This window comes from Saccopteryx leptura, chromosome 11 (genome assembly GCF_036850995.1).
Source record: "Saccopteryx leptura isolate mSacLep1 chromosome 11, mSacLep1_pri_phased_curated, whole genome shotgun sequence".
NCBI classification, from domain to species: domain Eukaryota; kingdom Metazoa; phylum Chordata; class Mammalia; order Chiroptera; family Emballonuridae; genus Saccopteryx; species Saccopteryx leptura.
Window position 1 is genome coordinate 40,462,174 of NC_089513.1, and position 27,835 is coordinate 40,490,008.

At 45.0% G+C, this 27,835-nt stretch overlaps 1 protein-coding gene across 1 annotated transcript in view; it reads left to right on the forward strand.

Moving 5' to 3' along the window:
• Positions 1 to 2,036: 2,036 nt before the first annotated feature.
• The window catches only part of KCTD1 (potassium channel tetramerization domain containing 1), a 206,032-nt gene continuing 180,233 nt past the window's right edge, over positions 2,037 to 27,835 (forward strand). Inside the window, exon 1 of the mRNA XM_066353438.1 lies at positions 2,037 to 2,142. Within this exon, the coding sequence (XP_066209535.1) occupies positions 2,134 to 2,142 (9 nt within the window). The 5' untranslated portion in view covers positions 2,037 to 2,133. The remainder of the gene's footprint in view (positions 2,143 to 27,835) is intronic.

Sequence of the window (27,835 nt, forward strand, 5' to 3'; positions counted from 1 at the left end):
TAGTCTTTGCCTTGTCAAAGGCTGGCTTGTGACCTTGGTTTTAAGCTGCTTTAGTGATCTCATCTGAAAAGTGACGGGAAAGACTAGATGCCCACAGAGAATCTTTCCAACTCTATGCTGCCAGGACAATGATAGGACAGTCCCCAGACTTTGATTAAATGTCACTTTAGGCTACCATATTTTCAATAGATTAAGCCAGATCACTAATTATGTTTTTTTTTGTTGTTGCATAGTCTCTTTTCTTCTCACACTAATATGATAACATTTAGTGCCATTTGAGGACAAGAACAAAGTTTTTATTCATTTGAATTTGGGGTATTGTAGATATTTACATTTTTTTATTGCTGATCAGAGGATGTATCTACCTTATGTATTGGGGAAAGAGAATGTGCAATGAATACAATAATTTTGTTTTGTGTTCTTTTATAAGCCATTCTTTTTTTTCATATAGAAGACGAATATTTTCAAAGCAGATACCTTTGTGATATGAATTTATGATTTTGTGATCTACCAACACCCCTGATTCTTATTATGACATTGATCTCTCATGTCATTATAGCACTGATCTAATTGACTACATTTTTTTAAAAGTTTGGCCCTTCCCTCTTCTGCTGGTATTGCAGAAGTTGCTTACCTTAAAGGTAAAATGATGGTTAAAAAAATACTCCTGTGAAATGCTACCAATTGCAGGTATTCACAGGACATGCCTGGTTCTAGTCACGGTTATTTTTTTTTTTTCTTTCCTTTTCTTTTTTTAGTATCTTGGCCTTACAGGCTGGTCTTTTTCAGAAGAGATGTCAGCAAAGTCTTTGAATTAATGAACTGTGAAGTGCTCAAAAAACATACCATTTCAAAAAGTATCCTGCAAGGATATAACACTAATGGGAGGTGACCCTTGAGTTACAACCAAACATCCCACTCTAACTAAAAAGAATTAAGATAACAACTGGCTCAGGCACAATCTCTTTGAACAAAGACCTAGACAGAAAGCAGAAGTGATGAGGAGTGGGGGAGGTCAGAACTGGAGTAGCAATCTGGGGAAATGTGTTTATGTTACAGTCTCTTTAGCTCTGTGGAGCACTTCCGTCAAATAATGGAATTATACACACACCCCCCCCCTATAAAAGATACCAGGTGGAGAGAAGCAAAGAGAAGGAAGCAGGGAGGGATGTTCAGAAGGTTGATTAAATAAACCTAAATTGTAGATCCTTGGCTACACCTAATGTAGGTTTTGTTGTCTTTAATTTAGCTATTTAAAAAAAAAAAAAAAGACAGTATAACTCCTTCAATCTTTTTGCAATTCTGCATGGTTGAACATTTGAAATGAGTTTGTGTATCACCCCCAGGCGCTGATTCAGACTTGATTGGGGCAAAGCAGATTGCATGTGCTTATTTTTATCCACGTCATTTGGGACGTTATGTCGCCAAAGGAACCAAAAATGTGCTGCTCTATTGCCAAATTATCACCTATCCTTTGATCAGACAGGGCGGCGATCCTCCTCAACAAGTTGCGCGACCTTAGTGTAACAGCAATGTCAGGTCAACTTGAGAAAGTGAAGAGAGAGCCCTAAACACAAATAAAAAGAAACAACCAACAATCCTTATAATTATCATCATCTGCTGCTTTTCCCTCTTTTGGCAAAGAAACACTCCATCCATTTGCAGAAATCGCCCGCGGAAACGTTACATCAAAACTAATCACAACGATTAAAATCAGCTTTTCTGTGCAAGAGGAGGGTAAAAAGCAAGTTAGAGGCTGGAATAAGACTGTTTTTCCACCAAAAAAATCTGGAAAAAAAATTTCTATATGTATATTTATCTATACGTATGTGTAGACCTTTATTTTTGAAGGAGATCAATTGTCTGCTCTGTGATCAGTTAATTTGATTTAAGTTTTATTTTGGAGATTGATTTAGACTGGAGGTAGAGGCATGAGCTAATTGTATCCTGATCCTTGCCTTGAGGGGTTTCAAAGCCCCGGAGCAACTCTTCTCTGTATTTTGTTCTGTCTACCTTAGCCAAGCTATTGCATTTCTCTCTGGTGTGGCGAGCCGAGCAGATCGCTGGGAGAGAAATCGGAAAAGGGGGGAGAGGAAAAGGAAAAGGGGACTTGGAGAGAGACTTTGTGCTTCAATGTTTCAGGTAAGATCTGACGGTTTGGGTTTGTTATTATTTGCTAAGGAGGGTATGGCTGGGACTTTGGGCGCAACTCGCTTTTACGCATGTGCCAGGCATGGGGCGAGAGCGCGGCACACTCGCACACACACAGCCCGCCGCCGCCGCGGCTCGGGATCCGCTCGGGCTGGCGGCCGGCTCCTCCGGGGCTGCTCCTGCCGGTTCTCGGCTTTCTTCCTCGAGTGGGAGCGGGTGCGAGGGAGGCGGAGCGGGCAGCAGGAGCAGGCGCGGCCGGCGGGGGCCGGAGCCGGAGACCGGGGGCCGGGCTTCCGGATCTCCGGGCCCGGTTCGGGAACTCGGAGAGGAGCAGCGGCGGCTTTCGGAGCCTGTGCCAGCGCCGCCCGCCCGCAGCTAGCGCGCCAGCCTCCCGGGCGGCGGCTTTGCAGCGGCTCTCCCCCCGCCCTCCTCTCCCCCCTCCCTCCTCGCCGGAACCGCGCGCGTCCCTTTCTTCCCCGCGCGGAGCTCGGCGTCGGAAAGCCAGCCTCGCCGGGAGCCTCCCAGCGCCGCGGGCCCCGACCCGCCGCCGCCGCCGCCACCGCCGCCCCCGGCCGGAGCGCCCCCAGCCCAGCGCTCCGCTGTGCTGGGCGCGCAGGGGCGGCGACCCCCGGGGCTCCGCTCCCACGGGGGGGAGAGGGGACCGCCGCCCCTGCTCTTAGGCAGCCTCCGTGGCGCCCCCGGACGCCCCGTGAAAGACGCCATTGTGGCTGCCGAGCGGATTGGGCCCCGAGGCTGTTTTCTCTTCCCCTTTGCTCGGGCCGGACCGCGCCGCTCCCCTTTGTGAGCGGCGGCCGGTGCCCAGCGCTGCCCGCCGTCCGTCTCCGGCCGAGCTGATCCGGCTTCACCGCCTCCGCCCAGCCGGCTGTCTTTAAAGCCCCCACCCACAACCCCCCTCCCTTTTCCAGCTCCCCCCCCCCCTTTAGATGCAAACGTTTCATTTATTTTTAAAAAGCTCTCATTCCTCTTCTTCCCCACCTCCTTCCCAGATAAAGGGCAAGGCACATGCTCAGAATTAGAAGTCTCCTTAGGAGGCGGGGACGGGGGAGGGGGTCCCGGGGTGGGGAAAGGATGGGAGCGCTGCAGGTAATGGCTGTGGCTTCGCTGTGCTCGCCTCCACTCCGCGGTGCCTGCAGAGCCGAGGCCGGAGCCCGCATCCTTCCCTCCCCTTCTGGCGGCCAAGGATTCCTTAAAGGGACAGTTTCCTGGCCGCCACCCGTCTCCGCCGTCTGAAACAGCGCTTGGCCACAGAGGTGGGCGGGAGGGATGCAGTTTGGCTTCTTTCTGACCTCTCTCCTACCCTCACCTCGGTCCCGCCGCCCCTCTTTATTGAAACGTGAAGTGTGTTTCCTCTCCCGACCCCAAGAGGGACCTGGCTGGAAAATAAGAGCCTGCGCCTCCTGGAAACACAACGGGGTGAGGGGCGCGTTCTGGTGAATTCGCTTTAAAGTGCGGCCGATCCCCCAAAACATCCAGGAAGAGGAAACCAGACCTGTGGTGCAGGACTCCTTACTTGGACACTTGCTCCCCACAGCCGCCCGAGTACTGCAACTTCTTAGCTAGAGCGGGTCGACCGTGTCTGCCTTTGTGCTTTCGAACACTTGCACTGTCGTGGAAATGGTTTTCTGGGACCAAACCGTTTTCACCGTGACTGTGCTTCGGGGACCGGCTGGGCGGGAGCCAACTAAGCGAACTTGGAAATGGGGCTGTCGGCTTTGTGCGTGGAGAACAGCACGCAGGAACTGTCCAGTATGCCAGTGGCCCTGGCTAAGAGGTGCACGGCAGTAGGCAGAAGTAATTTGGTACAAATGCTAGAATTGGCTGCTTTCAAGCAAATCGTTGACTCGTGTGTGCGCGCGATTTGTGTGTGTGTGTGTGTGTGTGTGTGTGTGTGTGTGCGCGCGCGCGCGTGTGTGTGTATGTGTGTATCCTTGGTGGAACTGGGAGAGACATAACAGTTTAACATACTCATTCTTTAAGAAACGTTTGCCTTCTGTTTTCAATCAACTAAGCTGGCAGCTAGAGATACAAGTTTATTTGAGAATACCCTCTGGGTACCAAGCATGCTTGGATTGTTTTAGCAAATTAAAAATGAGCAAAATGCTTTTACCTTCTCAGCAGTAGACTCCTTAAGAGACCTCCTGTTTTGTGGGTATGTGTGTGTGTGTTTTTAGAGTAACAGTGTCTCTGTGTATTCAGATGTGTTTTTAATGTGGAAGAGAAGAAAATAAAGGGTTTTTAAAGGCTGAGGCTGATGCCATAGAATGAATCATTATGTCTGAATTTACATCAAGGAATTTACCTGCATAGACGGGAATCTGTGGAAACTAAGAGCTAACCTTGGGGAATTTGACATTTTAGTGGATTCATTTGTATACTGGGAAATGGGTAAGGTGCCGATCTAGTCCTTGTAAACACATATTTGTGTGTTTACACACATATTTGTAAGGACATATTTGTGTGGCATTTGGCTTACCGTGAGGGGCTGGTGTTCAGGAGACTGCTTACCCCATTGCACCAGTTGGCTCAGGAGTCCTGCTGCTGCTTCAATGGAAAGAAGTGATAGCAATTGTTAAAATGACATTAGGCTTAATGGGTACCAGTTAGGTTGCAAAGGTGACCACTGAATTTTGAAACTTTGCATCACGGCAAAAACTTCATTGGTTTAGACCATGTGTTTATAAAAAGAAAATAACTAGATAAGCAAAATATTAGACATTTGTTGAGAAGATATTTGAAGTGAATTGGGCATGAATGATAGTTGGCACAAGAAAAAAAATCTCCCACCAGAGTATTGAAAATGACTGCTGTGATTTTGCTGTATTAATTATGCCCAAAGCACAATATAAAGTTCTCTAACACACACTAGAGGTCTCTCTTCCAGCTGTAAGATTTTCGTATTTATAATCCTTTGCCAGGGCTTATGTGGTAGGTTTGTGCAATGATAACTTGGTTCATGGTAATTGAAATAATAGCGATTTACTGACCAACCATTCAGATTAGTCTGATATGAAGTACTCATTTTGGAGACTATTCAGTAATTACAGTACAAATTATACTAAATACTAGTAAAGTAACAGCAATAAGATTTCTACTAAATGATAATGAAAATATATTATTCAATTTGTTAAGTAACATTATGGACCTTTTGGCATACAGTTATTTATCCAAAGCAATCTGTTTTTAAATGTAAAAGTAATTAGTGAAAGATGTATGATATCAGAGAACTTTCTGAATATTAAAGTTCTTTTCAGCTCTGTATTTTGTAGTAAGTTGCTTTCTTGTCTTGACATTTCTAAAACCAGAATGATTGTTTTCTGGTTCTGGAATGTGATATTTTCTGCTAAGATCTTTTTTTAAGTTTACATTGCTTTTGAGTCATTCAAAGGATACTTATTTGTTTGTGAACCATCAGTTCACCAAGGCTTTTATTTAGTTGGATCTTAAACTGTATTTCTGAACTTTCTGGGGGACTGACATTTATAACTTCCTAAGCAAATGGGGCTTTTATTTTCTCTATCTTTAGAATGAACCTTCTTGGGAATAAAAATGAAATTTTCAGATGCAGGCATGTATGCTTATTTTAATAGCTTACTCATGCAGAAGTGAGGAACAGTTCTTTTTCCTGGACATTAATAGTGCTCTGGCTTTTCATTCATAAAAACGTACTAAGATGTAAGTCACGTTATGTTTGTTGATGAGTTGGATTTGAGAAAATCAAGCAGAAAACAAAACAGAAGTTATCCTTTAAGAATAACAAACCAATATTCATTAAGTTCATTCATTCAGTCAGCAAATCTTTATTTGTGCCTGCTGTGAGCAAGCACTGTGCTAGATGCCAGAGACACAGTGGCTAGAAAAAGCATTCTGAATCCCCAGTCTCTCCGTGTTCATTATTTAAATCCGGAGACAGGCATAGATAAAGCCAGTTGAGTACACAAACAAGGATTAGCACTTTGAAGAAAAAGGATCATAGGACTCTGTTAACATTAACTAAAGAGGGGCAAAATGGCTAAGACTGGGGTCAGAGTTCCGAAGGATGAGATTTAAGGTTATAGGCAGAAGAAGAGAGAAATTAGGGAGTAAGTTCCAGGCAGAAGGAAGAGGAAACAGCATTTGCCAAGTCAGGAGAAGCATGGGAAAGGGAGAGGATCTCAGGGGTTAACTAGCCAGAGTTGAGGGGGTGGGGGGTGCAAGCATGAGAGAGCAGCCTCCTGGGACTGGCCCCTGGTCTTACCCCTAAGAGCAGTGAGAAGGGGTGGGTCAGGAGGGCGGAAAAGGGGGCAGCAGTGACATAATCAGATTTGTGTTTTGAAAAGATAATTGTGGTGTCACTGGCCAATAAATGGAGAGAACAAGAGTCACTGGAAGCATAGCCCTTGGAAGGCTATTATAGTCATCCAGGGAAGAGAAGATGAAGTTGAGATTAGGGTAGTGGGGAAGCAGATTCTTCTGGAAGAATCTGACATCTATTTAGAAGGTAAATGACAGGACATAGTAAAGGATTAGTTATAGGCAAACAAGGAGAGAGATGTCCAGTGGATGTGCCTACCTAGGTTTCTGTCTTATTAACCAAATGGACACTAGACTTCTGAAGACTGGGTAGATTTTGTACCTTTTACTTCATTTCTAGTAGCCAGAAGGAGTACCAGTGACAATAAACCTTATTTGCATTCTGTAAAGCCAGTAGCCACGGCCACTATCACAGCCTCCTGGCCCATGCAGGTTCGCATTTGATTCAGGCAGATGGTAATGAAACAATGGAGCCAAGAACTGGTGGGCCATTAGCTTTAATCCTAGCTTGCACTCAGCGGGCAAGAAATACACACAGTGGAAAAACACTTCCCTTTCTATTCAGGGCTCCCAAAGCCACTGACTTATCCGAGTTTTCCTAGGATCAAAGGTTTGTACCTCACCAACCTTATTCACCTCTGTTACCCATCTCCTTCTCTCTGCATAAACTCTGCACAAACTGGCTTCTCCTTCAGATCTCCGCCATCTTGGCTGCTTCTCCTCTCCTCCACGTGGCCTTTCTCTGCTTTCCTCTCTAATGCTAATCTCAGGAACTGAGAGAGAGCAAGCTCCCGGTCTGCCCCATTTTATAGTGTAGAAATTAAAACCTTTAATCCAATATACAAACAAGGAAGTCTCTGATACAAAGTCACTTATCTGAGGCATAATGGGATTCCTCATGAGAGTGTACCACCCCACATCATGCTACAGTCGAGGGTGTGGGGAAAAGCTTAGTCTTAAAACTAAGCCTTAGGCTATAACCACCCTGCCTGCTTACAGCCTGTCCCTCACACCCAATACAAACTATAAGCAAGCAAACATATATATCATATTTAAAAACTTATTTGACCAACACATCCTGTGTAACTGAACTCACAAGGAAATTCACAGGGAAACCGAGGTCATTCTTTCATCCCTAGGGCTTCCCATTCGTGGGTGGAGCCCCTTCAGTGTGTCAGACACGATGCCTTTGCATTTATGAACTACACCATGCTGTTTCACTGATGCCAGTGCAGCTAAGCTAGAGTTCATCATTTGAACAGACCTGTGTTTAACCTTCTGAAATAAAATCAAGTCTGTGCTTGTAGTGCAAATTAATTGGGCTTAAAAATATTATAAACATATTCAATAACTATAAAAAGTAACTGCTCAACTATGCTTTTAAAAAGGCAATTTACATACAAATAACTGGCACAATGATTGCAAATCACTCACCGAAAGAACTTTTCAGGACCTGACATGGTCGAGGTCCTTAGGTCTGACTTGAGTTGGCTCAGCTCTGCTTCCTCCCCGTCCAAGTTTAGTGCATTTGTCCCTCACATGTCTCTAACTTTGTACTGATCCTTGGGGTTGTCTCAGTGCAACATTTTCATACTTTTATTAAGATGACATTGGTTTTTGGTATTTCTAAAACCTTGTCTATTCATTCAATTTGCTGTTATTTCTCTGAAACCCATTTCCTCTTGTCTGGCTTCACAAATGTGTATAACTACACCAAGAAATAGTGTTTTGCCCAATAAATGTGTTACTCATCACCCAAATAACATTGGCTGATGAACTGTGGAATAATTTTTAAAATAACCTAAAATTAGGCATTCAGGTTTTCTCTCAACGTCAAAACGTCTTAGGAAGAGAAGTTCAGAGAGAGAAACCTGCCCTGTTTTATGACCACTTTCCCCTCTCTGGCTGCACTCCTTCCAGGAAACTGGGTTGGAACTCCTTCCAAGAAATGCAGTTTCAGTTATTTCCAGGAAACAATTTGAATGTTACTCTCTGCCGAGGGGTTTGATATATGTATTCAGTTCCATAGGATACTTTTCTTGGTGGTTCTTCATGCAGGCTCTAGTTAGAAAAACTTCTTCATTTTAACCAAGTCACTTTTCTTTTGTAAATATGGGAATGATTATATCTCTGCAACCTGCCTTATGGTACTGTTGAGAGGACAAACAAGAGTATGTATGACAAACGTGCAAATAAGGAGCATCCAGCTACCTTGAAGGGCATTTTTCAAAAGGACCCATGTGAATTTCTGGCTCCAGCTACAAGTAGCAGAATCTAGTCTGGATTACCTCACTGAACCCCCAAAACAACACTGCAAGGTAACCCCATCTTCCCGGTAGAAGAGCTAAAGATTAGGAAGGTTATATGACTTGTCTAATGTCAAAGATTAGGCTAGTGGCAGACCAAAGGCCTAACCAGCAGGCTGACTCCATTCTCTACACACTAGACTGTCTTCACCCCTGCATTCCTAGCTCTTAATGTCCAGTAGGTACGATCTGAGCACTTTTGATAGGCGCCTGATACGTGGTGGCTTTCTCTGCCACCAGCTCCCATTCATCCTCCCCTCTCTCCTTCCCCTTCCCTTCTGTTCCCTCGTCAACACCTATCTCCCATCAGCATCTGCACCCAACTCATACCAAGAGAAGAAGAAAATAAAAAGCAGTTTGAGATTGTTGCAATCAGACATCTGAATTGTTCTCAAGCTCTTGCTGAGCAAATCATTCATTCACACACACTCTGTCATGCTGACTGAAATACGGATTTGTTTTCCATCCAACGAGAGCCGACAACAGTTCAGGTTCTGCTGCCGACACCGAGGCTGCTGTTCAGAAGAGTTATGAACTGAGGAGAATGTTAACTAGATAGATTTCAAATGCTTGCTAGAGGAAGGGATATTCTTCCTGATAAATCCACTGCTCTATCACTTACTGTTTTGTAGCACTTTCTCTTTGTTGGGAAATTGTGGCTAATGTACATACCGAAAATGTGTGTAAAACAAAAGGTCAAACTCTCCATGTGGGGGCTTTGGGCAGGGAGTACATTGGTCCAGGTTGCCAACACTTCCCTCCTCCATCTACCTCACCCCTAATACCTACCCCATATTCAGAGCCATGCAGCTCTAACTATTAGCTTAGGTAAATTATGTAAGCTCTCTAAGCTTCAGTTTTCTCAACTGTAAATGAGATAGTCACTATAAATGAGATAATAATATGAGATCATTATAAGTGAGACAATAACAAATCCAAGTGAGAATTACATAGATTCTGAGAATTAAGTGAGATGTCATGGGATAGAGACACCTGGCACCTAGCAAGCACTCGACAAACAGACATATAATAACGGCACGGACTCTGTTTATTCATCTTTGCTTCTTCAGTTCATAATACAGTGCCTGGCTCATAAGTGTTTAGTCAATAAATAATTATTGGATACATGAACACAGAATTTCAGAGCACACAGGAGAAAGCCAGATGGTGATTTCACTTCCCTGTAAGTACTTTTTGCCATTAACAAGAGGGCCTAAGTTCTTCCAGATGCCCTTGCCTGATGGTTATGGGCTTTTCCTAACCAATTAGATCAAATGCTTGGGAACAAACCAAATTTAATCTGGGGAACTATTGATGTTAAATGTGACGTTGCTTCAGAGATGTCATCAGTTTATCTTTCGATTACTCACATGAAGGTCCTCTTCTGCACAGTTGTCCTGAGATTTCCAAAAAACTGCAGGCGTTGAGGACTGATGCTGACAAATGATGAAACCACTGGGTTCGGAAACCACAGTGGGCATCAGTGAATTTGGTTATTTCACAGCCCAGAAACACTGGAACAGGACTGATACCCATTCCATCCAGCAGATGGCAGCGGTATACATTCACTGACAAATTCTGGGAATAGCCTCTGGTCTTTCTCTGAAGTTTCTCACCAATGCCCCACCCTTGATTGAAAAGGAAGTCTGAGCCAACTTTAAACCCACCTACCTCCCCCGGCTCCTTTGCAGAAACAACTGAGGTTCAACAGGGACAGCTGAAGAAATCCACACCTGGGAGTCACCCTTTTCCCCATGTGTTGTGGGGCAGGGCGGGGAGAGAAAGCAGTCACTGTGGTCTGTTAGAATCCACTTCCTGACAGTTTCCAGACATACAAACCATAAGTAAGAGGTCTGTTTTCCTGTGTGCTTCAGCAAATCAACAGAAGAAAGTACTCGTAACCTCCTGGATCTAGGATGCTACCTCATGCTTTGGGTGGAGAGCACTTGATACCAGTTAGAAATCAGGAGTGCTGGTAAACATGATAACCTATTTTAGGCAAGCACGTGATGCCAGGGAACGAAACAGTGCCGTGTGCAACTGAAGACCCATCTGTAGCCCTCTCATGTTGGGTAGTGAAATGAGCTTGGTCTTCCAGTGGCTTGGAACTATGGCCCAACTATGAGCTGTGTGACCCTAAACCTTGGCTTCACTGTCTGTAAGAATAGAGGTAATGACAACCACATTAGAAGGTTGTTGTGAGAATTAAAAGCATAACACATGACACTGCTTTAGTATAGTGCCAGGCTGTTTTTTTTAAAGGAATTTACAATATATTATTTTTTATTGGTATGCTCATTCTGAGAGGAAGAAATCGAGGCCTCTAACATGCCTAGGGTCACATATTAATGAGTGATGGAACCAGGATATGAACGGTGTGTTCTGCCTTCAGAGCCTGTGCCCTTAACCCTCTTATTAATAATGATTGTTACATAACTGGTAAGTATTGGGCACTTCCTTGTGCTAGGAACTTCACATATGTTAGCCCCTCTCAAATGCTCAGCCACCCTAAAGGTGGGAGCTTTTACTTTCCCTATCCTATCAAGTGGAGAAAAAAATTATTTACTCTGCCCCACTCTGTAAGAAGCTCAGGAAAACAAATTAATATCAAGACTCTGATATATTCAAGTACTAAATTGTGAGTCCCTGTATCTGCCATAGTGATGTAGAGATAAGAGAAATCATCAGTGAGAACCCAGTATACGAAGGTTATGTTCCAATTGTAGAAGATAAAGTATGTGAAAATGTGAAATATCTTATCATTTAAAATTTACATCAAGGCTCTTAGATATAGGGTTGGGCAAAAGTAGATTTACAGTTATAAGTACATTAAACAATTTATTCTTGTATTATTATTTATTCATTATTATACTTTTTTTCCATATGAGCTACTGCAAACCTACTTTTGTGTCCCCCCCCCCCCCCCCTTTATAACGCCAGAACCATTATCAGAAATGGTGAATGGCCCGCAAAACCTGGGGTTGGTCTCACTCCTTTAGCACTGCTTTCCTCTTCTGAGCATCATCACTCATCATTTAATGAGGAGGCAGGAAGAGCCAGGTGCTTTGCTAACTGCCCACTGCCTTCCTCTAGGACAGAAGGCCAGCTCAGTACAGCCAGGAACTCACAAAACTGGAAGAATCCACTTGCAATGTGAACTAACGCCGCATCTCTCTGGCTAAAAACGCCATTCTGGATGTTGGACAGAGGCAGGCTTTAGAATCTAGAGTCTAATGACTTTGGAACCTACTTTCTACATTCTGCCCAAGTGAGGTTTGAGAGAAGAGACGACTCTCTAAACGAGGGGCAGAGTTTCAGAATGAAGTCTTCCTCAGTGGCTGACAGTAACTGTATTTCAAAGATCCAGAGTCTCTGAGAAATGAATCATTCTAAGGTACACAAGTCAAACTCACTATATAAGAACTGCAGATGGTTTTCTATGGGAAAAACAAATCCTAAACCTACTTCCAGAGTCATTTGTCCCCACTTAGTGGAAATAATCACAGGAGTTCATGATGGTACCTGCCAGTCACGTATGTTACTGGACAATGAACTGGGGCTCAGTAAGGGAAAGACCGAATGGAAGTTCTACAAACTTCCACCTTAAGAAATCAGGGACACTTCTTGTTGTTTCTTTTCTTCCAGTTAAGCTTTTGTGCTCATGCAAATCTTGGCACAATGTCATTCTTTCATTTCTGACATGTCTTTATGTCTAAATGCATTAACAACTAAGAATATTTCCAGCTAAAGCACTTTAAGATGCTCAGCCATTTAGCTACACATAATTGTTTAATGGGCTCTCTTTGTTTCTTTTCCCCTGTTAAAGAAAATTCTGAGTCAAAATGCATTTTAAGATTTAGACTTAGATTCAGATTTTACTTTTGAAAGCGTGCATGCAGATTCCTTTTAGAGTCACGCTATTTTTTCATTATGTAGTTGAAGCATTTATATCTCTGATTTCCCTATAACAGCTCTTCTGCAAACTATAATTGTATGATAAACACATTTCCAAATTAGTCTGCTAAGGAGCAGGACAGATACACTTTTTAACACTTGAAAACTATACCTTTTGATAAATTTGTTAATGCTATAACCATTTATTATGGAAGTGGGCAAAGTGCTTCTGAGCTGACCTATTTATAAAGTTCTTTATAAATAATTGCTTTTCAAGTCAGTTCTAAATATGAATCAGTATAGCCACATATATAATACAGATACTTCATGTCAGTCTTTGATTATTCAAGAGCTGATGATATAGTTTCTATATGATCTAATGTCGCTTCTTTTTTCTACTGCCATCTATGTTTTGACCTCATAGTTACCTTTTGTTTGTTAGTTTATTAATTTTAGGGAGAGGAAGGGAGAGAGAGAGAAACATTGATCTGTTCCTATATATGCCCTAACCAGGGATCGAACCGGCAATCTCTGTGCTTTGGGACGACCTCTAACCAGGGTCTCATAGTTACTTTTTATAACTCTGCTAAAGGATGGGGAAGGGAAAAGTAAAGGGATGAATTTCAAATCCATTTCTCTTTCTTTCCCCTCCCACCAACAACTTGACAAAATTGTTGGAAGGACGCCTGTTCTTGATTCATGCTAACAGTATGAATAATTCAAAGTCAATTTTATTAATATTTTTATGTGATTTGTTAATTAGGCTAGTGTTCAGTTTTGCAGTCTTCATCTACAAGTTTACAATTGGGTACACATTTTTCTTCTCCATTTCAGCTCCTACAGTCATACTATATGACTTTAGCATTAACGTGAATGACTTAGCTCACTTCTTTTCTTTTTTTTCTTTTTTTTTTTTTTAATAATTTTATTTTTTTAATGGGGTGACATCAATAAATCAGGATACATATATTCAAAGATAACAAGTCCAGGTTATCTTGTCGTTCAATTATGTTGCATACCCACCACCCAAAGTCAGATTGTCCTCTGTCACCTTCTATCTTGTTTTCTTTGTGCCCCTCCCCACCCCCTTTCCCTCTCCCATTCCCCCCTCCCCCCCGTAACCACCACACTCTTATCAATGTCTCTTAGTTTCACTATTATGTCCCACCTACGTATGGAATAATACAGTTCCTGGTTTTTTCTGATTTACTTATTTCGCTTCGTATCATGTTATCAAGATCCCACCATTTTGCTGTAAATGTTCCAATGTCATCATTTCTTATGGCTGAGTAGTATTCCATAGTGTATATGTACCACATCTTCTTTATCCAGTCATCTATTGATGGGCTTTTTGGTTGTTTCCATGTCCTGGCCACTGTGAACAATGCTGCAATAAACATGGGGCTGCATGTGTCTTTACGTATCAATGTTTCTGAGTTGTTGGGATATATACCCAGTAGAGGGATTGCTGGGTCATAAGGTAGTTCTATTTGCAGTTTTTTGAGGAACCACCATACTTTCTTCCATAATGGTTGTACTACTTTACATTCCCACCAACAGTGTATGAGGGTTCCTTTTTCTCTACAGCCTCTCCAACATTTCTATTACCTGTCTTGCTGATAACAGCTAATCGAACAGGTGTGAGGTGGTATTTCATTGCTGTTTTGATTTGCATTTCTCTAATTTAGCTCACTTCTTAATAGTCTTTCCCAGATATGAACAGGAATCAGTCTTCTCCAAAGTATTGTCTAGCTCAGTGCTTATGAACTTCAGTATGTGTGAGAATCACCTGCAGTGATTATCAAAACAGATTCCTGGTTCTGCCCTGAGTTTCTGATTAGCTGAGTCTGGGATGGGACCTGAGAATATGCATTTTTAACAGGTTCCCAGTGGATGCTGTTGCCCCTGGCCCACACTTTGAGAACCTCTGTTCACAGGGAACAGAAGACCTATGAGGTGCTCCTGGAAGGACGTAAAAAGAATTCATCCGTCAAATAAATTTGGGAAACACTATATCCTCTTTAGAAATCTTTTTAAGTTTTTAATGATTTGTAGAAGCCTTGCAATATGTGAATCAGTTTTCTAACTCGGGTTTTCTAAACATAGTTGACCACAGTGCCCTTTACTCCGTTTGTACCAACCAACTCTCAGAAGTACTACTCCTGGGACACGTGAGGAAAGACTGCACTGCCTCACGGTGCCTTTATGGGGCTGAACTTCAGTACCTTTCACCTTCCGCTTCCTGTTGGCAACCACCTGCCATCGACGCAGTTTGGACACTTTCACCACCGAGCACCTCTCCAACTCAGCATTCTCCTTTTGACCAGACCACCTTTTTTTAAAAAAAAAAAAAAAAAAAATTGTTTTATTAAGTGAGAGACGAGGAGGCAGAGACAGACTCCTGCATGTGCCTGACTAGGATCCACCCGGCAAGCCCCTACCAGGCGATACTCTGCGATGCTCTGCCCTCTGGGCCGCTGCTTGGTTGCTCAGTGACTGAGCTGTTAGCACCAGAGGCTTGGTTTCTCAGTGCCCGGGGCAACTTTACTCGAGAGCCATGGCTGCAGGAGGGGAAGAGAGAGAGATGGGGGGCGGGGGGAGAAGCAGATGGTCACTTCTCCTGTGTGCCCTGACTGGGAATTGAACCTAGGACATCCAACATGCCTCAGAGCATTTTTTTCTCAGACTCATTCCCACTAAACCTGCCTTTCAACCTTTGCCTTTCTTCAGGACTCTGGTCCTCCCTCCCTTCCTCCCGCCATCTCTCCCTCGCCATTCACCTGGGCTCGGTGCACCGCCATTCCCACGGTATACTCACTAGCACCCTTAATTCCTCCCTCATGTGGCCCTCTCTGTCATTCCCACTTTGCCAACACTCAGTCCTGAAAAACTTTTTTCTCATCACTTTTTATCCTGGAAGCCTGAGTAGAGTGTCGCATAATTCTCCTTGGTGCCCGTGCAGCCAGTGGAGCAGGGGTCCCCAAACTTTTTACACAGGGGGCCAGTTCACTGTCCCTCAGTCCATTGGAGGGCCAGACTATCAAAAAACTATGAACAGCCCTGGCCGGTTGGCTCAGCAGTAGAGCGTTGGCCTGGCATGCGGGGGACCCGGGTTCGATTCCCTGCCAGGGCACATAGGAAAAGCACCCATTTGCTTCTCCACCCCCCCCCTTCCTCTCTGTCTCTCTCTTCCCCTCCCGCAGCCGAGGCTCCATTGGAGTAAAGATGGCCCGGGCACTGGGGATGGCTCCTTGGTCTCTGCCCCAGGCGCTAGAGTGGCTCTGGTCGCGGCAGAGCGACGCCCCGGAGGGGCAGAGCATCGCCCCCTGGTGGGCAGAGCGTCGCCCCTTGGTGGGCGTGCCAGGTGGATCCCGGTCGGGCGCATGTGGGAGTCTGTCTGACTGTCTCTCCCCGTTTCCAGCTTCAGAAAAATACAAAATAATAATAATAATAATAATAATTTAAAAAAAAAACTATGAACAAATCCCTATGCACACTGCACATATCTTATTTTAAAGTAGAAAAACAAAATGGGAACAAATACAATATTTAAAATAAAGAACAAGAACAAGTAAATTTAAATAAACAAACTGACCAGTATTTCAATGGGAACTATGCTCCTCTCACTGACCACCAATGAAAGAGGTGCCCCTTCCGGAAGTGCGGCAGGGCCCGGATAAATGGCCTCAGGGGGTCGTATGCAGCCCGCGGGCCGTAGTTTGGGGACCTCTGCAGTGGAGACTTCTTTGGTTTGTATTGAGCCAGGCACCACCCTAACTAAGCCTTAGAAATACAGCAACGAGCAAAGCAAAGAGATGCAGGGTCACATGGAATTTACATCCTAGCAGAGGAATAAGAACTTAATCACTCCACGATTGAGTGCAATGCAGAAAATTAAAACAGGGACATCAGGTGAGACCTCCATAGAGAGCTGACATTTAAGCTGCTGTCTGGGTGGCGATCATGTTAGCTTTTCTAGGCTGGATCCTTGATGCCAATGGCAATCCTCAGTTAATTTCTTATCTCATTCCCCACCAATGCTGTTTGGGGTCTTATTACTCTTCTTAAATTTCAAGCCCTTTCCTACTTCTCAGATAAATCGGCCTCATGATTTATGAGGAGTTGGCCACTCTCTCCATTTCCTGACACCAAACATCCCATCCATGGCTCCACCAGTCCTCTCTCATGTTCCTGCTGTCTCTCCTCAGTGTCTTGTCTTTGCTCTCTCCACTGGCCTCTTCCCTTTAGCCTTCCACCATTTGCAGAACAATCCACCTGTTTGTGTCCCCCAAATTCATATGTCGAAGCCCTAATCCCCAATGTGATTGTATTTGGAGATATGGCCTTTGTGAACATAATAAGGGTACATGGGGTGATAAGGGCAGGCCCCCGATCTGATAAGATTAGTTTCCTTATAAGAAAAGGCACCGGAGAGTTTCCTCTCTCCTCTTGGGCACAAAGAAATAATGTGAGCCCACAGCCAGAGGGTGGCCGGCCACAAGCCAGGAAGAAAACCCCCACCACAAACCAGGTCACCAAAACCTTGATCTTGAACTTCCCAATCTCCAGAAATATAAGAAATACATTTCTGCTGTTGAAGTCACCCTGTCTGTGGTATTTTGTTATAGTAGCCCGAGCTGACGAAGACGCCCTTCCTCAACACAGTGCAGAAATCCTCTCCGGCTCCTGCTCTGCCTCTCTTGGCGCCAGCACACGGCCTCTGCTGCATGCCTCCTGCCCGTTGCAATCTGGCTGCTCACACCTCCGCCTTCCTCCCCTCCTTCGCAAGTTGTACTTTTCGAATCCTCTTTTATTTTAGTGTGTGTTCTCATGCCTTTGCAGAGTGCACTAGCGTTGCAAAACCTTGGGTGTTCTCAAAGGCTTTATTTTTAACTTCTCTTGGGATTGGAACCTCTGCAGTCTTCAAATGTTTCATGCCACTTAACTGACCTCAGACACCAAATGTGATCTCTGCTTGTCCCTGAATCCAATCATTATTCTCAGTACAGTTCCTTTTTATTCCATCAACTAAATGTTTTTATTTTCCAAACAATTTAGAGAAATAGGGAGTAGTTATTGCTCTGTTTTGTGTATTTCTACATCAACGCCGCTGGTTTCCTACCCCTTTCCAGTTGAAATGGTAATAGCCCTAAGCAGGAGGGAGGTTATAAAAATCAAGATTGGAAAGATGGTATTTTTTTTTTTTTTTTTGTATTTTTCTGAAGCTGGAAACGGGGAGAGACAGTCAGACAGACTCCCACATGCACCCGACCGACCGGGATCCACCCGGCACGCCCACCAGGGGCGACGCTCTGCCCACCAGGGGGCGATGCTCTGCCCCTCCAGGGCGTCGCTCTGCTGCGACCAGAGCCACTCTAGCGCCTGGGGCAGAGGCCAAGGAGCCATCCCCAGCGCCCGGGCCATCTTTGCTCCAATGGAGCCTTGGCTGCGGGAGGGGAAGAGAGAGACAGAGAGGAAGGAGGGGGTGGGGGTGGAGAAGCAAATGGGCGCTTCTCCTATGTGCCCTGGCCGGAAATCATACCCGGGTCCCCCGCACACCAGGCCGACGCTCTACCGCTGAGCCAACCCCAGGGCCAAGATGGTATTCTTTTTAAGGGAACTTTCCCTCCTGAACTCTGTCTTCTCTTTTTAATTTCATTAGAATCCCATGAGGCTTTGCTTATTTAGTGGATAGCATCACGGACACATGCCCCACAGACACGGGATCTCTGGGGGAAGGTCAAGTGCCATTACTTCCCCAAGTTGACTTGTGGCGTCCAGACCCTAGTCACTGTCCCTGAGGGAGAGGTGATAAGAGACAGAGGTGAGGACTGGTCAGGCTGTCTCCCTTCACTGCTGCCATGGATTTCTTCCAAACTTCTGTGCTGATCATGGACAGTTCTTGGGTCAAACCCTAGAACACCCCCAAAAGGAAAGCCAAGAATTTCTCCTGGCATTGGGGTGCTTTAACAGCAACCCCCAAGTTGTACAGGGGGTTGCTGAAAAAAAGCAGCAGCAGGGAAAGGGGTTTAAATGAAGTCACACCTATAAAACACTTCGCCTAGTGCCGGGTATGTTGTATGTTCTCAGAAAATGGTAGTTATCATCATCATCAGTGCCACTGTTGTCATAATAATTGCCGTTCCTATCACATACACATACACATATATACATACACTTATGCAGAGGTATACGACTGAGGAATTTTTTCTGGCTCTTCATGGAACCTATGAGGGTTGAAGGAACTCAAGACAAAGCTGTGAAGCTCTTGGCGGACATCTGCCGTGTGCCGTTACAGTTGCGTAAGGGCTGGTGAAAGTTCGCTGAGGTCCGTGCCGAAAGAAGGATGGTGGAACAGAGTGTACCCATCTTACTCCCATCAGGTTACTTAAGATCTGCAAAGAGTTAAATGTATAGGTAAACAGGGCCCACGGGAAGGACTGCGCCATGGGGTCCAGGATGAGGGGGTGATCATAAATTGGGAGTGAGAGATTGAGGGACAGCCAATAGAAACCAGTGGGGAAATGAGAAAAGGAAAGTGAACAGATGAGTCTCAGCTCCTGGACTGCCTGTGAAGCATTCAAGTAGCAAAATGCCAAGCCATCAGGGAAGACCATGCCATGGGAAGAATTCACAGAGCTGAGACTGAGCTATAAATGGCAGAGGAGCTTCTGGTGTACAGAAAGTATACTTTAAAAAATCCAAACCATCCAAGTAAAATAATGCTCTCCATGCTGAAGGTGCAAACAACAAGTTAATCATCTTGTTATCGGGCACTGTGGGGTCCAGGGAAGGCGGAGCCCCCTCCAGGAGCTTGACTCAGGGAAGGAAACGGGATGGATGACAAGAAGGAGGTAAACAGAGAGCTGGAGGCCCAGGGTCCAGCAGGCTGGGAAGGCTTGCTGGAGGAGGTAGGAGCAGCCAGGCTGGAACCGTGACGCAACCAGAGACGAGCCTGGAAAGCTGAGCCTGCGAAGGGAGTTTGGGAGGACGGTCGTGAGTCTCGCTGCCTCTTCTGCCCGCCCCGTCCTGCTCTATGATCACGGTGTGATGGCCACCCTCTGATCTACCCGCCCGACTCTCCCATCCACTCCGTGTCCCCGAGCTTCCTCTGCAGGTGCCTCCTCCTTTTCTTCTGTTCTTCGCAGGGAACATCTAGTCCCTTGGGCCTGGGATGAACCAATGCAGCCATCTCCACTGTTTCCTCACCTGTGTGTCTAACTGCCTAGGGAACATGTCCACCCACGGACAGCACCCTCTCATAAGGTCTCAGAGGACTCATTAGCCTCGGTCGCCCAGATGCTTCCCCCTCCTAGCCGAGCGCTCAGGAAAGGATCCTCCGGATTCTCTGCTTCCTACAGGTCTCTGAATGCATCTCCTCTCCGCTGCCCTCATGCTCATACCTCTGTCCTCCCATCGCTTGGGTGCTGTAACAACCACTAGTCTCCTTCGCGCCACACTTTCTGAACCACCACCCACCTATGCAGCGCCTTTTTAAAACCCCACTTTGGAAAATTAGGATGCCAGACTCTATTTTAAAGGAAATTTTGCATCTGTGCATACGTGCCGTGGTGACTGTGTAACTGCCTGGCAGCAGTGTGGCCTCGGGGCTCAGAACAGAGGGGACAGTGCCAGGGGTGTGGTTCAGCCGGTTCGTACCAGTTCAGGAGAACCGATACCTAATTTTTTTTTAAGTTTGGCAAACCGGTTCTTAAAATGGCACTTGTAGTCAGGGTTCTTTCTAAGGTGGGCGCCTGGGCAGCCGCCCAATGTGGAAATCACGAATTCACATTCCTTACTCTTTTTTAACATTCATCTGTGCAACAGTGTATTATTCTAAGTGCCCGTAGTAATGTTCATTCTGTCCACAAGTGAAAAATATTTGACGGAACTGTGCTTGTAATATTTATTTATTCATTTCATAAAACTCACTATACCTTTGATGAAATACTACATTTTAATTCCCTCTCTGTTGTGACTTTAGTAAACAAACATATAATGTAAAGAGAGAAAGTGCCAAACAGCCAGGAAGTGACAAGCTATCATTGGAAATATCTTAAATAACAGTTTTATTGGGTTTTTTTTGTCAGGTATTATTTAATTTTTTCTTTAATATTTTTAAACTCTTTCTTATAATGTAATCTATTTTTGTGTGCCTCTTTTATTATTCTTATTTAAGTATTAAATGCATGAAATAATAAACTACCTTTTGGTATATCTTTTTTTTATACTTAAAACAGTCATTAGGGCAGAGAACCGGTTGTTAAATTATTTGAGTCCCACCACTGTGTTAAAGCTATGCCTCCTCATCTGTAAAAGTGCGGGATGATTCTTTCTACAGCAGGGGTCCCCAAACTACACATGCGGCCCCCTGAGGCCATTTATCTGGCCCCCACAGCACTTCTGGAAGGGGCACCTCTTTCATTGGTGGTCAGTGAGAGGAGCATAGTTCCCATTGAAATACTGGTCAGTTTGTTGATTTAAATTTACTTGTTCTTTATTTTAAATATTGTATTTGTTCCCGTTTTGTTTTTTTACTTTAAAATAAGATATGTGCAGTGTGCATAGGGATTTGTTCATAGTTTTTTTTATAGTCCGGCCCTCCAACGGTCTGAGGGACAGTGAACTGGCCCCCTGTGTAAAAAGTTTGGGGACCCCTGGTCTACAGCATAGAGCTGTGAGGATCGCGAGGAGAGAGCTCTTGTAACAACACCCGGCACAGAGTAAGCACCCATTGCTCAGTAGTCCCGATGATGAGGACGGGTGAAGATAAGTAAATTCGTTATTGTTATCAGTGTTCATTTCTAGGCCATAAGATTTTTCTTTTCTAATTTTAATTTTCTGTATTTTTCCAACTCGCTATAATAACCATGAAATATTTTTATGACCATCAAACTGAAAATTTCTTTGAAAGTTACATGATGTAACATCCTTGCTTAAGAATGTTTCGTGACCCCCACTGCTTCCAGGCTTAATGCAAGGCAAGGGCTGGCCTAGGAAACCCCATACCACCAGCCTCAGCTCCATTTACCCACCCATCCCCGGACTTCTTTGCCTCCAAATGCTGTGTCCTGCCATTATCTTCTCTATTGTGTCCTTCCTTCCCAGGGTCTTTCTTTGCTTCTGACTTGAATAGCTCCCAACTAAATGATCCCTGTTCACAGAGGAGACAGTCCAGACGTCAGCTTCTTGGGGTGTTGTGTTTCTTCTCCCTCTGGGTTCCCCTTGTACGCTGGGCCTCGCCACATCACTAGCCAACTGGACAGAGAGGGCTTCCCAAGTCTGTGGGCTGGGTCGCAGTCCTGGCGACATCTCCAGATAGTTGGCAGATCCTCTAATGTTTGAAGGCAGGTGGAAGGAGTGGAGGTAAGGGTGGGTGAGAAGAGGAAGGGAAGAAATTGGGAGGCTACTCCATGAAAGGCTCCAAACACAAGATGAATTAAGAGGGATTTTTGTAGACTTTTCTGAGTAGGAGGACAACATGATAAAAGCCATATTTTAGAAACAGAAGGTGTTAACAGTATGCAAAATAGATACTAGTGTGAAAAGGCCAGAAAGTCAGTTAAGAGGCATTTGGCAAGAGTTGAGGCCAGAGGACATGAGGCTTTGCTGTAATGTGGACTGGCCAGTGATGACCCCAGAGCACCTGAGCCTGGGCTCTGCCCTGTGCCACCTTGCTGAACACTTCTTCACTTGGGCCCGTGTCCCCCCCAGACCTAGAGGCAGGTACTAATGTCACACTCATCTTATGCATGGAACTTAGACACACAGTTGACCAGTAAGCAGTAGAGATATGATTCAAACCTAGATGCATAGGACCCCCAACCAGACCCTGTCGCTAAGCTTCCCACCCCTGAGCAGCCCACAAAACATCTTCAGAACAGAAACACTGAGGGTGAGGAAGGAAACGGGAGGGTGTGACCAGCCCTGGAATATTCCTGCAGATGCACCTTTCAAAAGTCCGAGTTACCAGAAACACTGTGGTGAGAGATACATAAAATAGTAAAGAGGAAAAAGAAGATATTCAAGTGTCAAGGAAATTATGAAGTTTAGGAATAGTCACCTTGGACCAGTTCACCATTGAACTGAGAGAGGGAGCTTTCGGATAAGTCAAGAAGCTTCTTTCTGCATAGCAGGCTGCAGAGCTTTTGAACTTCATTACCTCCGGGGATGCTACAGGCTGAAAATAGAAAACGGGTACAAAAGGTTTGGATATATTGATGGATTTGCAACTGATTTTTAAAAAACAAATTGCATAGACAGGAAAGAGACTGCCCTAACGTTTTTGAAGTGGCACCAGGGAGAGGCAGCTGGTGATCTCAGACCGTGCCTGATAAGACAGTCTAGGACAAAAAGAACGACAACTCTAGCTCTAGTGTACTCTATACCAGCACATCTTATTCAGTACTCACAGCGAGCATGTGAGGAAGGAATTATCATCCCCACTCTTCAGATGAGGAAATGAGGCACAGAGGGCTTATGTAACTTTTTCAGGGTTGCACAGCTAGTATCCTGACAATGCTGGGATTTTGGCCCAGGTCAGTAGACCCCAGAGACAATGCTCTTTGCCTTACAGACACTACTTGTAAGGTGGGATTGACCACTGGGCTCACACAGAGGAACCATGCTAGTACTTGTGTGTTCTGGAATCTGCTCTAGTTGCAGAAAACTAACACAACAAGGCTACCTCTCTCTGCTGAAAGGACCCCGGACCTCTTAGTCATGGCCCACCCCCCTCTGTTTCTAGTTCTTGAATTCAGCAGGGGGAAGGGTGACCACTCTAGGTGGGCTGCCCTTTTATAGAAGACTTAACACATTTGCTTTCCTGCCCACCCAAAGCACCTCCTCCTCGCAGCTAACTTCGGCACCACCCCCAGCAATCTGGATAAGCCCCGTGGCATTTGAGAGAACACTCTTTAGTTGTTCACAGCCTCTGGTGTATGCACATAAAGCCAGAGGGAACGCTCTGGAGTGCTGCCATCGTCCTGTGACAAATCTGGACTGGGGCATAAGTTTTAGTCCAAAGGACAGATCGAGTTGGGAGGAGGATGGAGGCAAAGAGCAAAACGTGGACGATGCGCAGAGGTTTTCAAGTACCACGCAGGAAAAAAGAACACATTGAAGACCATTTAATCCACATGAAAAGCAGGAATAGCGTTGGAAATGTCAGCAGTATTTGGAGCACAGACGATGGGGCTGGAGTCACCCCAGGGGCCCTCAGAGGTGGGGAGGGGGGCAAGGGCGTGCATAGGATACAGCCCCAGCTTCAGGAGCATGCTCCCCGGAGACCCTGCTTCACCACCTGTGAGCCCTGGTGGGGAGGTAGGGGTTGCTCAGTTTCCTGTTCTTTATAAGGGGGGGGGAGGTGATAATAATTGGGAAAGTGAAAAATGGCTCCAGCAGTGACCAGCTAGGCTGTTATGGGTCTAATCCTTAGACATATGGGACCTCAGGCAAAAAATTTTTATAGAGCCTGGTCTATATAAACATTCTGAGTGAAATATTAAGAAAAAGTCAAACTCACCTGACTGGGAAGTGGGGTAGTGGATAGAGGATCGACCTGGGACACCGAGGACCCAGGTTCTAAACCCCAAGGTCGCTGGCTTAAGGGTGGGCTCACCAGCATGAGTGCAGGGTCGCTGGTTTGAGCGTGGGATCATGGACATAACCCGCTGGCTTGAAGCCCAAGGTCACTGGCTTGAGCAAGAGGCCACTGGCTCTTCTGGAGCCCCCCGGTCAAGGCACCTATGGGAATGCAATCAATGAACAACTAAGGTGCCGCAACTATGAGTTGCTTCTCATCTCTCTCCTCTCATCTCTATGTCCCTGTCTGTCCCTCTCTCTCTTTCTTTCTCTCTCTCTCTCTCTTAAAAAAAAGAAAAGAAAAAGTCAAACTCATAGAAACAATGAGTGCAAAAGTGGTTACCAGGGCTGGGGGGATGGAACTAGGAAGAGGTTAGTAAAAGGGTACAAACTTTCAGCTACAACATGACTATGATCTGAGGATGTGGTGTATATTACGGTGACTACAGTGAATAACACTGTATTGTATAACCAAAATTTGCTAAAAGAGTAGAACTTAAATGTTCTCACCAAAAAATAAAATAAAATAAAATGGTAAATATGTGAAGTGGTGGATGTGTTATTTAACCAAATGGGAGGAATCCTTTCGCAATATACACATATATCAAATCACTACATATACTCTTTAAATATTCCACAATTTTGTCAATTATACCTCAACAGAGCTAAAAAAAATTTTAAAATAAAAACTAAAATAGACATTAAAAATAAAACACTAAGTGTGAGAAAAAAAACAGAAAAACAAAGAAAACGATTTGACATCAGTATGGCAGTACCGCTCTGTGGCTTGGTTTCAGGCTGTTCTGTGGAAAACATTGCATCAGCCAGTGGGAGCGACCAGCTCGCCGGCCTGCAGTCCTGGAGCAGATGTCCAGACCAGGGCCATGAATGACCACACGGGTGTGAGCCCTGCAGCTCCCCCGGGGCGTCAGGGCGACCGCAGGCTCGGGGTAGAGATTCAGAGAGTGCTCTGAAGGTGAGAAACAGACCTGAAACCCACACGAGTTCCAGTCTAGGCGAAGGGGGTCCTGTCATTATGGTATTGCCAGGCTTGGCCAGTCTCGGGTACTGAGGAGGGACTTGCTCCAACGGAAGGAGCCCTCTGAGGTCCAGGGCTAGGTCTGGACAACGCTGGCGGTGATGTTCCTGAAGGAACATAAACATCTCTCACAGAATGAAAACAATAATCAGACAAGGTCATTCCATGACTGTGTTGGAACAAACCAGCCACAAGGCTACCGTGACTATATATGACACAAAACAAAGAGAAGAACATTCTGCAGCCAGAAACATAATTAATGTTCCTGTCTTTGGACTAATTTGTGTGAATATTGCTTCTATAATAACAGTTCTGTCTCCCTTAATCCTCTGTCTTCCCGGACCAAAAAAAAAAAATACCAAGATGCCCAATCATCAAATTGTCCTTGTGCCTGAATGGCACCCAGAAAACTGGTACCCCACCCTTTAACCCTCCTGAGACACCCCCCCCCCAAGCCTAGATTCCATAATAAAGCCTTCCAACTCCCTCATATCGTTCCTTGGTATGTGTTGTCTGGCAGCAAACTGAATAAATCTAATTTGTGTGACTAGAAGTGTGTTCTTGGGGGTCTTTGGGTAGTGGGTGGCAACATAATAGAACCTACCTTATAAGGCTTTTGTAAGGACTGAAATGCTCACATCCATGCTGTTGTATAGTGCACTATCATTATTTTGGTGCATTTAAGTCTTTCTGACCCATTCACCATGTATCCTGCCATGAAGCACCTCACTATTCAAAGCGAATGAGGTTGGTAGGGCATCACCTGGGAGCATGTCAGAAAGGCAGGCTCTGGCCCTGGCCGGTTGGCTCAGTGGTAGAGCGTCGGCCTGGCGTGTAGAAGTCCCGGGTTCGATTCCCGGTCAGGGCACACAGGAGAAGCACCCATCTGCTTCTCCACCCCTCCACCCCTCCTTCCTCTCTGTCTCTCTCTTCCCCTCCCGCAGCCGAGGCTCCATTGAAGCAAAGATGGCCCGGGCGCTGGGGATGGCTCCTTGGCCTCTGCCCCAGGCGCTAGAGTGGCTCTGGTCCTGGCAGAGTGACGCCCGGGAGGGGCAGAGCATCGCCCCTGGTGGGTGTGCCGGGTGGATCCCGGTCGGGCGCATGCGGGAGTCTGTCTGACTGTCTCTCCCCGTTTCCAGCTTCAGAAAAATACAAAAAAAAAAAAGAAAGGCAGGCTCTGGTGTCTCACCCCAAACCATTGAAGCCCGAATGTGGTTTTTAACAAGATCCCCAGTTATCTGTGTGCCTCTTCAAGGTAGAGCACACTGCTCTAGCTTAAGAGGTACATACTGAGGCACAGGACAGCATGACGGATGAAGGTTACTGCACCTGCCAAACAGCCAGGCAAACAAAGATTAGAATTACAGGAGATTTCCCAGCAATGTGTTTGGGCATGCCAAGTGCATGGAGCATGCCCAAGTCTGGGGGATTTAACTTGTTTATCCCGTCATGAACAGCTCTCATAGCGGGAATATGTACATTTCCCAAGCAGTATCTGATTCACAGCTTCTTAGTGTCCTACCACCCTGTGAAGTGGGCAGAGAAAGGATCAGCCCCAAGGAATGGATGAGAAAACTGTCACACAGTTGCCTAATGATGGAGACAAGCAGGGCCAGGATTGGGGCGAGGTAAGTGAGGCACTTACCTCAGGCACAACATTTCAGGAGGCACAAAAAAACTCAAGTAGCAAGATAAATGTTTCAATGCAATTTTTTTTTTTTGGAATCAAAATCAATGTGAAAATCTATGAGCAAAATATCAAATTTGATAAAGACAAAATCCAAGAGGGCTAAGGTTAGGGTGAGGCAAGTGAGGCTGAACCATGCAAGTACAGGGTCGAATCTGTCTTTATTAAAAATTTTGATATTTCTGTTCAAATATGGATTTTTTTTGCATTAATTTCTTTTTTTCCAAATTATATTTCTTTGGCTTTCAGAGTTTCTCAGCACCTCTTTACAATTTCCACCCAGGACGACTGCTTCACCCACTTCTGCCAAACTCAAAAGATATCTAAGTATCTTGTAAATGTGGCTTGCGGAGTTAGACTGCGTGGGTCCATACCCATGCTGTGCCACTTCCTAACTGTGTTCATTTGAGCAAGTCAGTTAAGCTTTAGAGCTTTTTTTTCTCCTCTGTAAAACAGAGAAAACTAAAGTGCAATTCAGTAAAAATAAGGAAGGTCCAATATCAGATAGTCCAAATACATTGACGGTCTACTTTAATCCAAAGATCGAATTCAAAGTATCTGTAAGATGATCAGCATTTTTTTTTTTTTAGTAATCCTCTACAAATATAAATTTTAAATACACTAAAGAACAAATATAGGCATGTCACGGATATTATGTTTTTAGCTCAGTCTTTCCTTTTTTGGTTTGATGCCTTCTTTCCTGTCTTTTTCTTCTTCCATTCCCCTCCCCTTGTAATCCATGTTAACATTTCTAATATGCATCTTTCATATTTTCCTCCATATGCCTATGAGATATAGACACAACACCTACCTGTATATACATAAATACACATTTACACATAGACAAGGGTCATTGTTTCACAA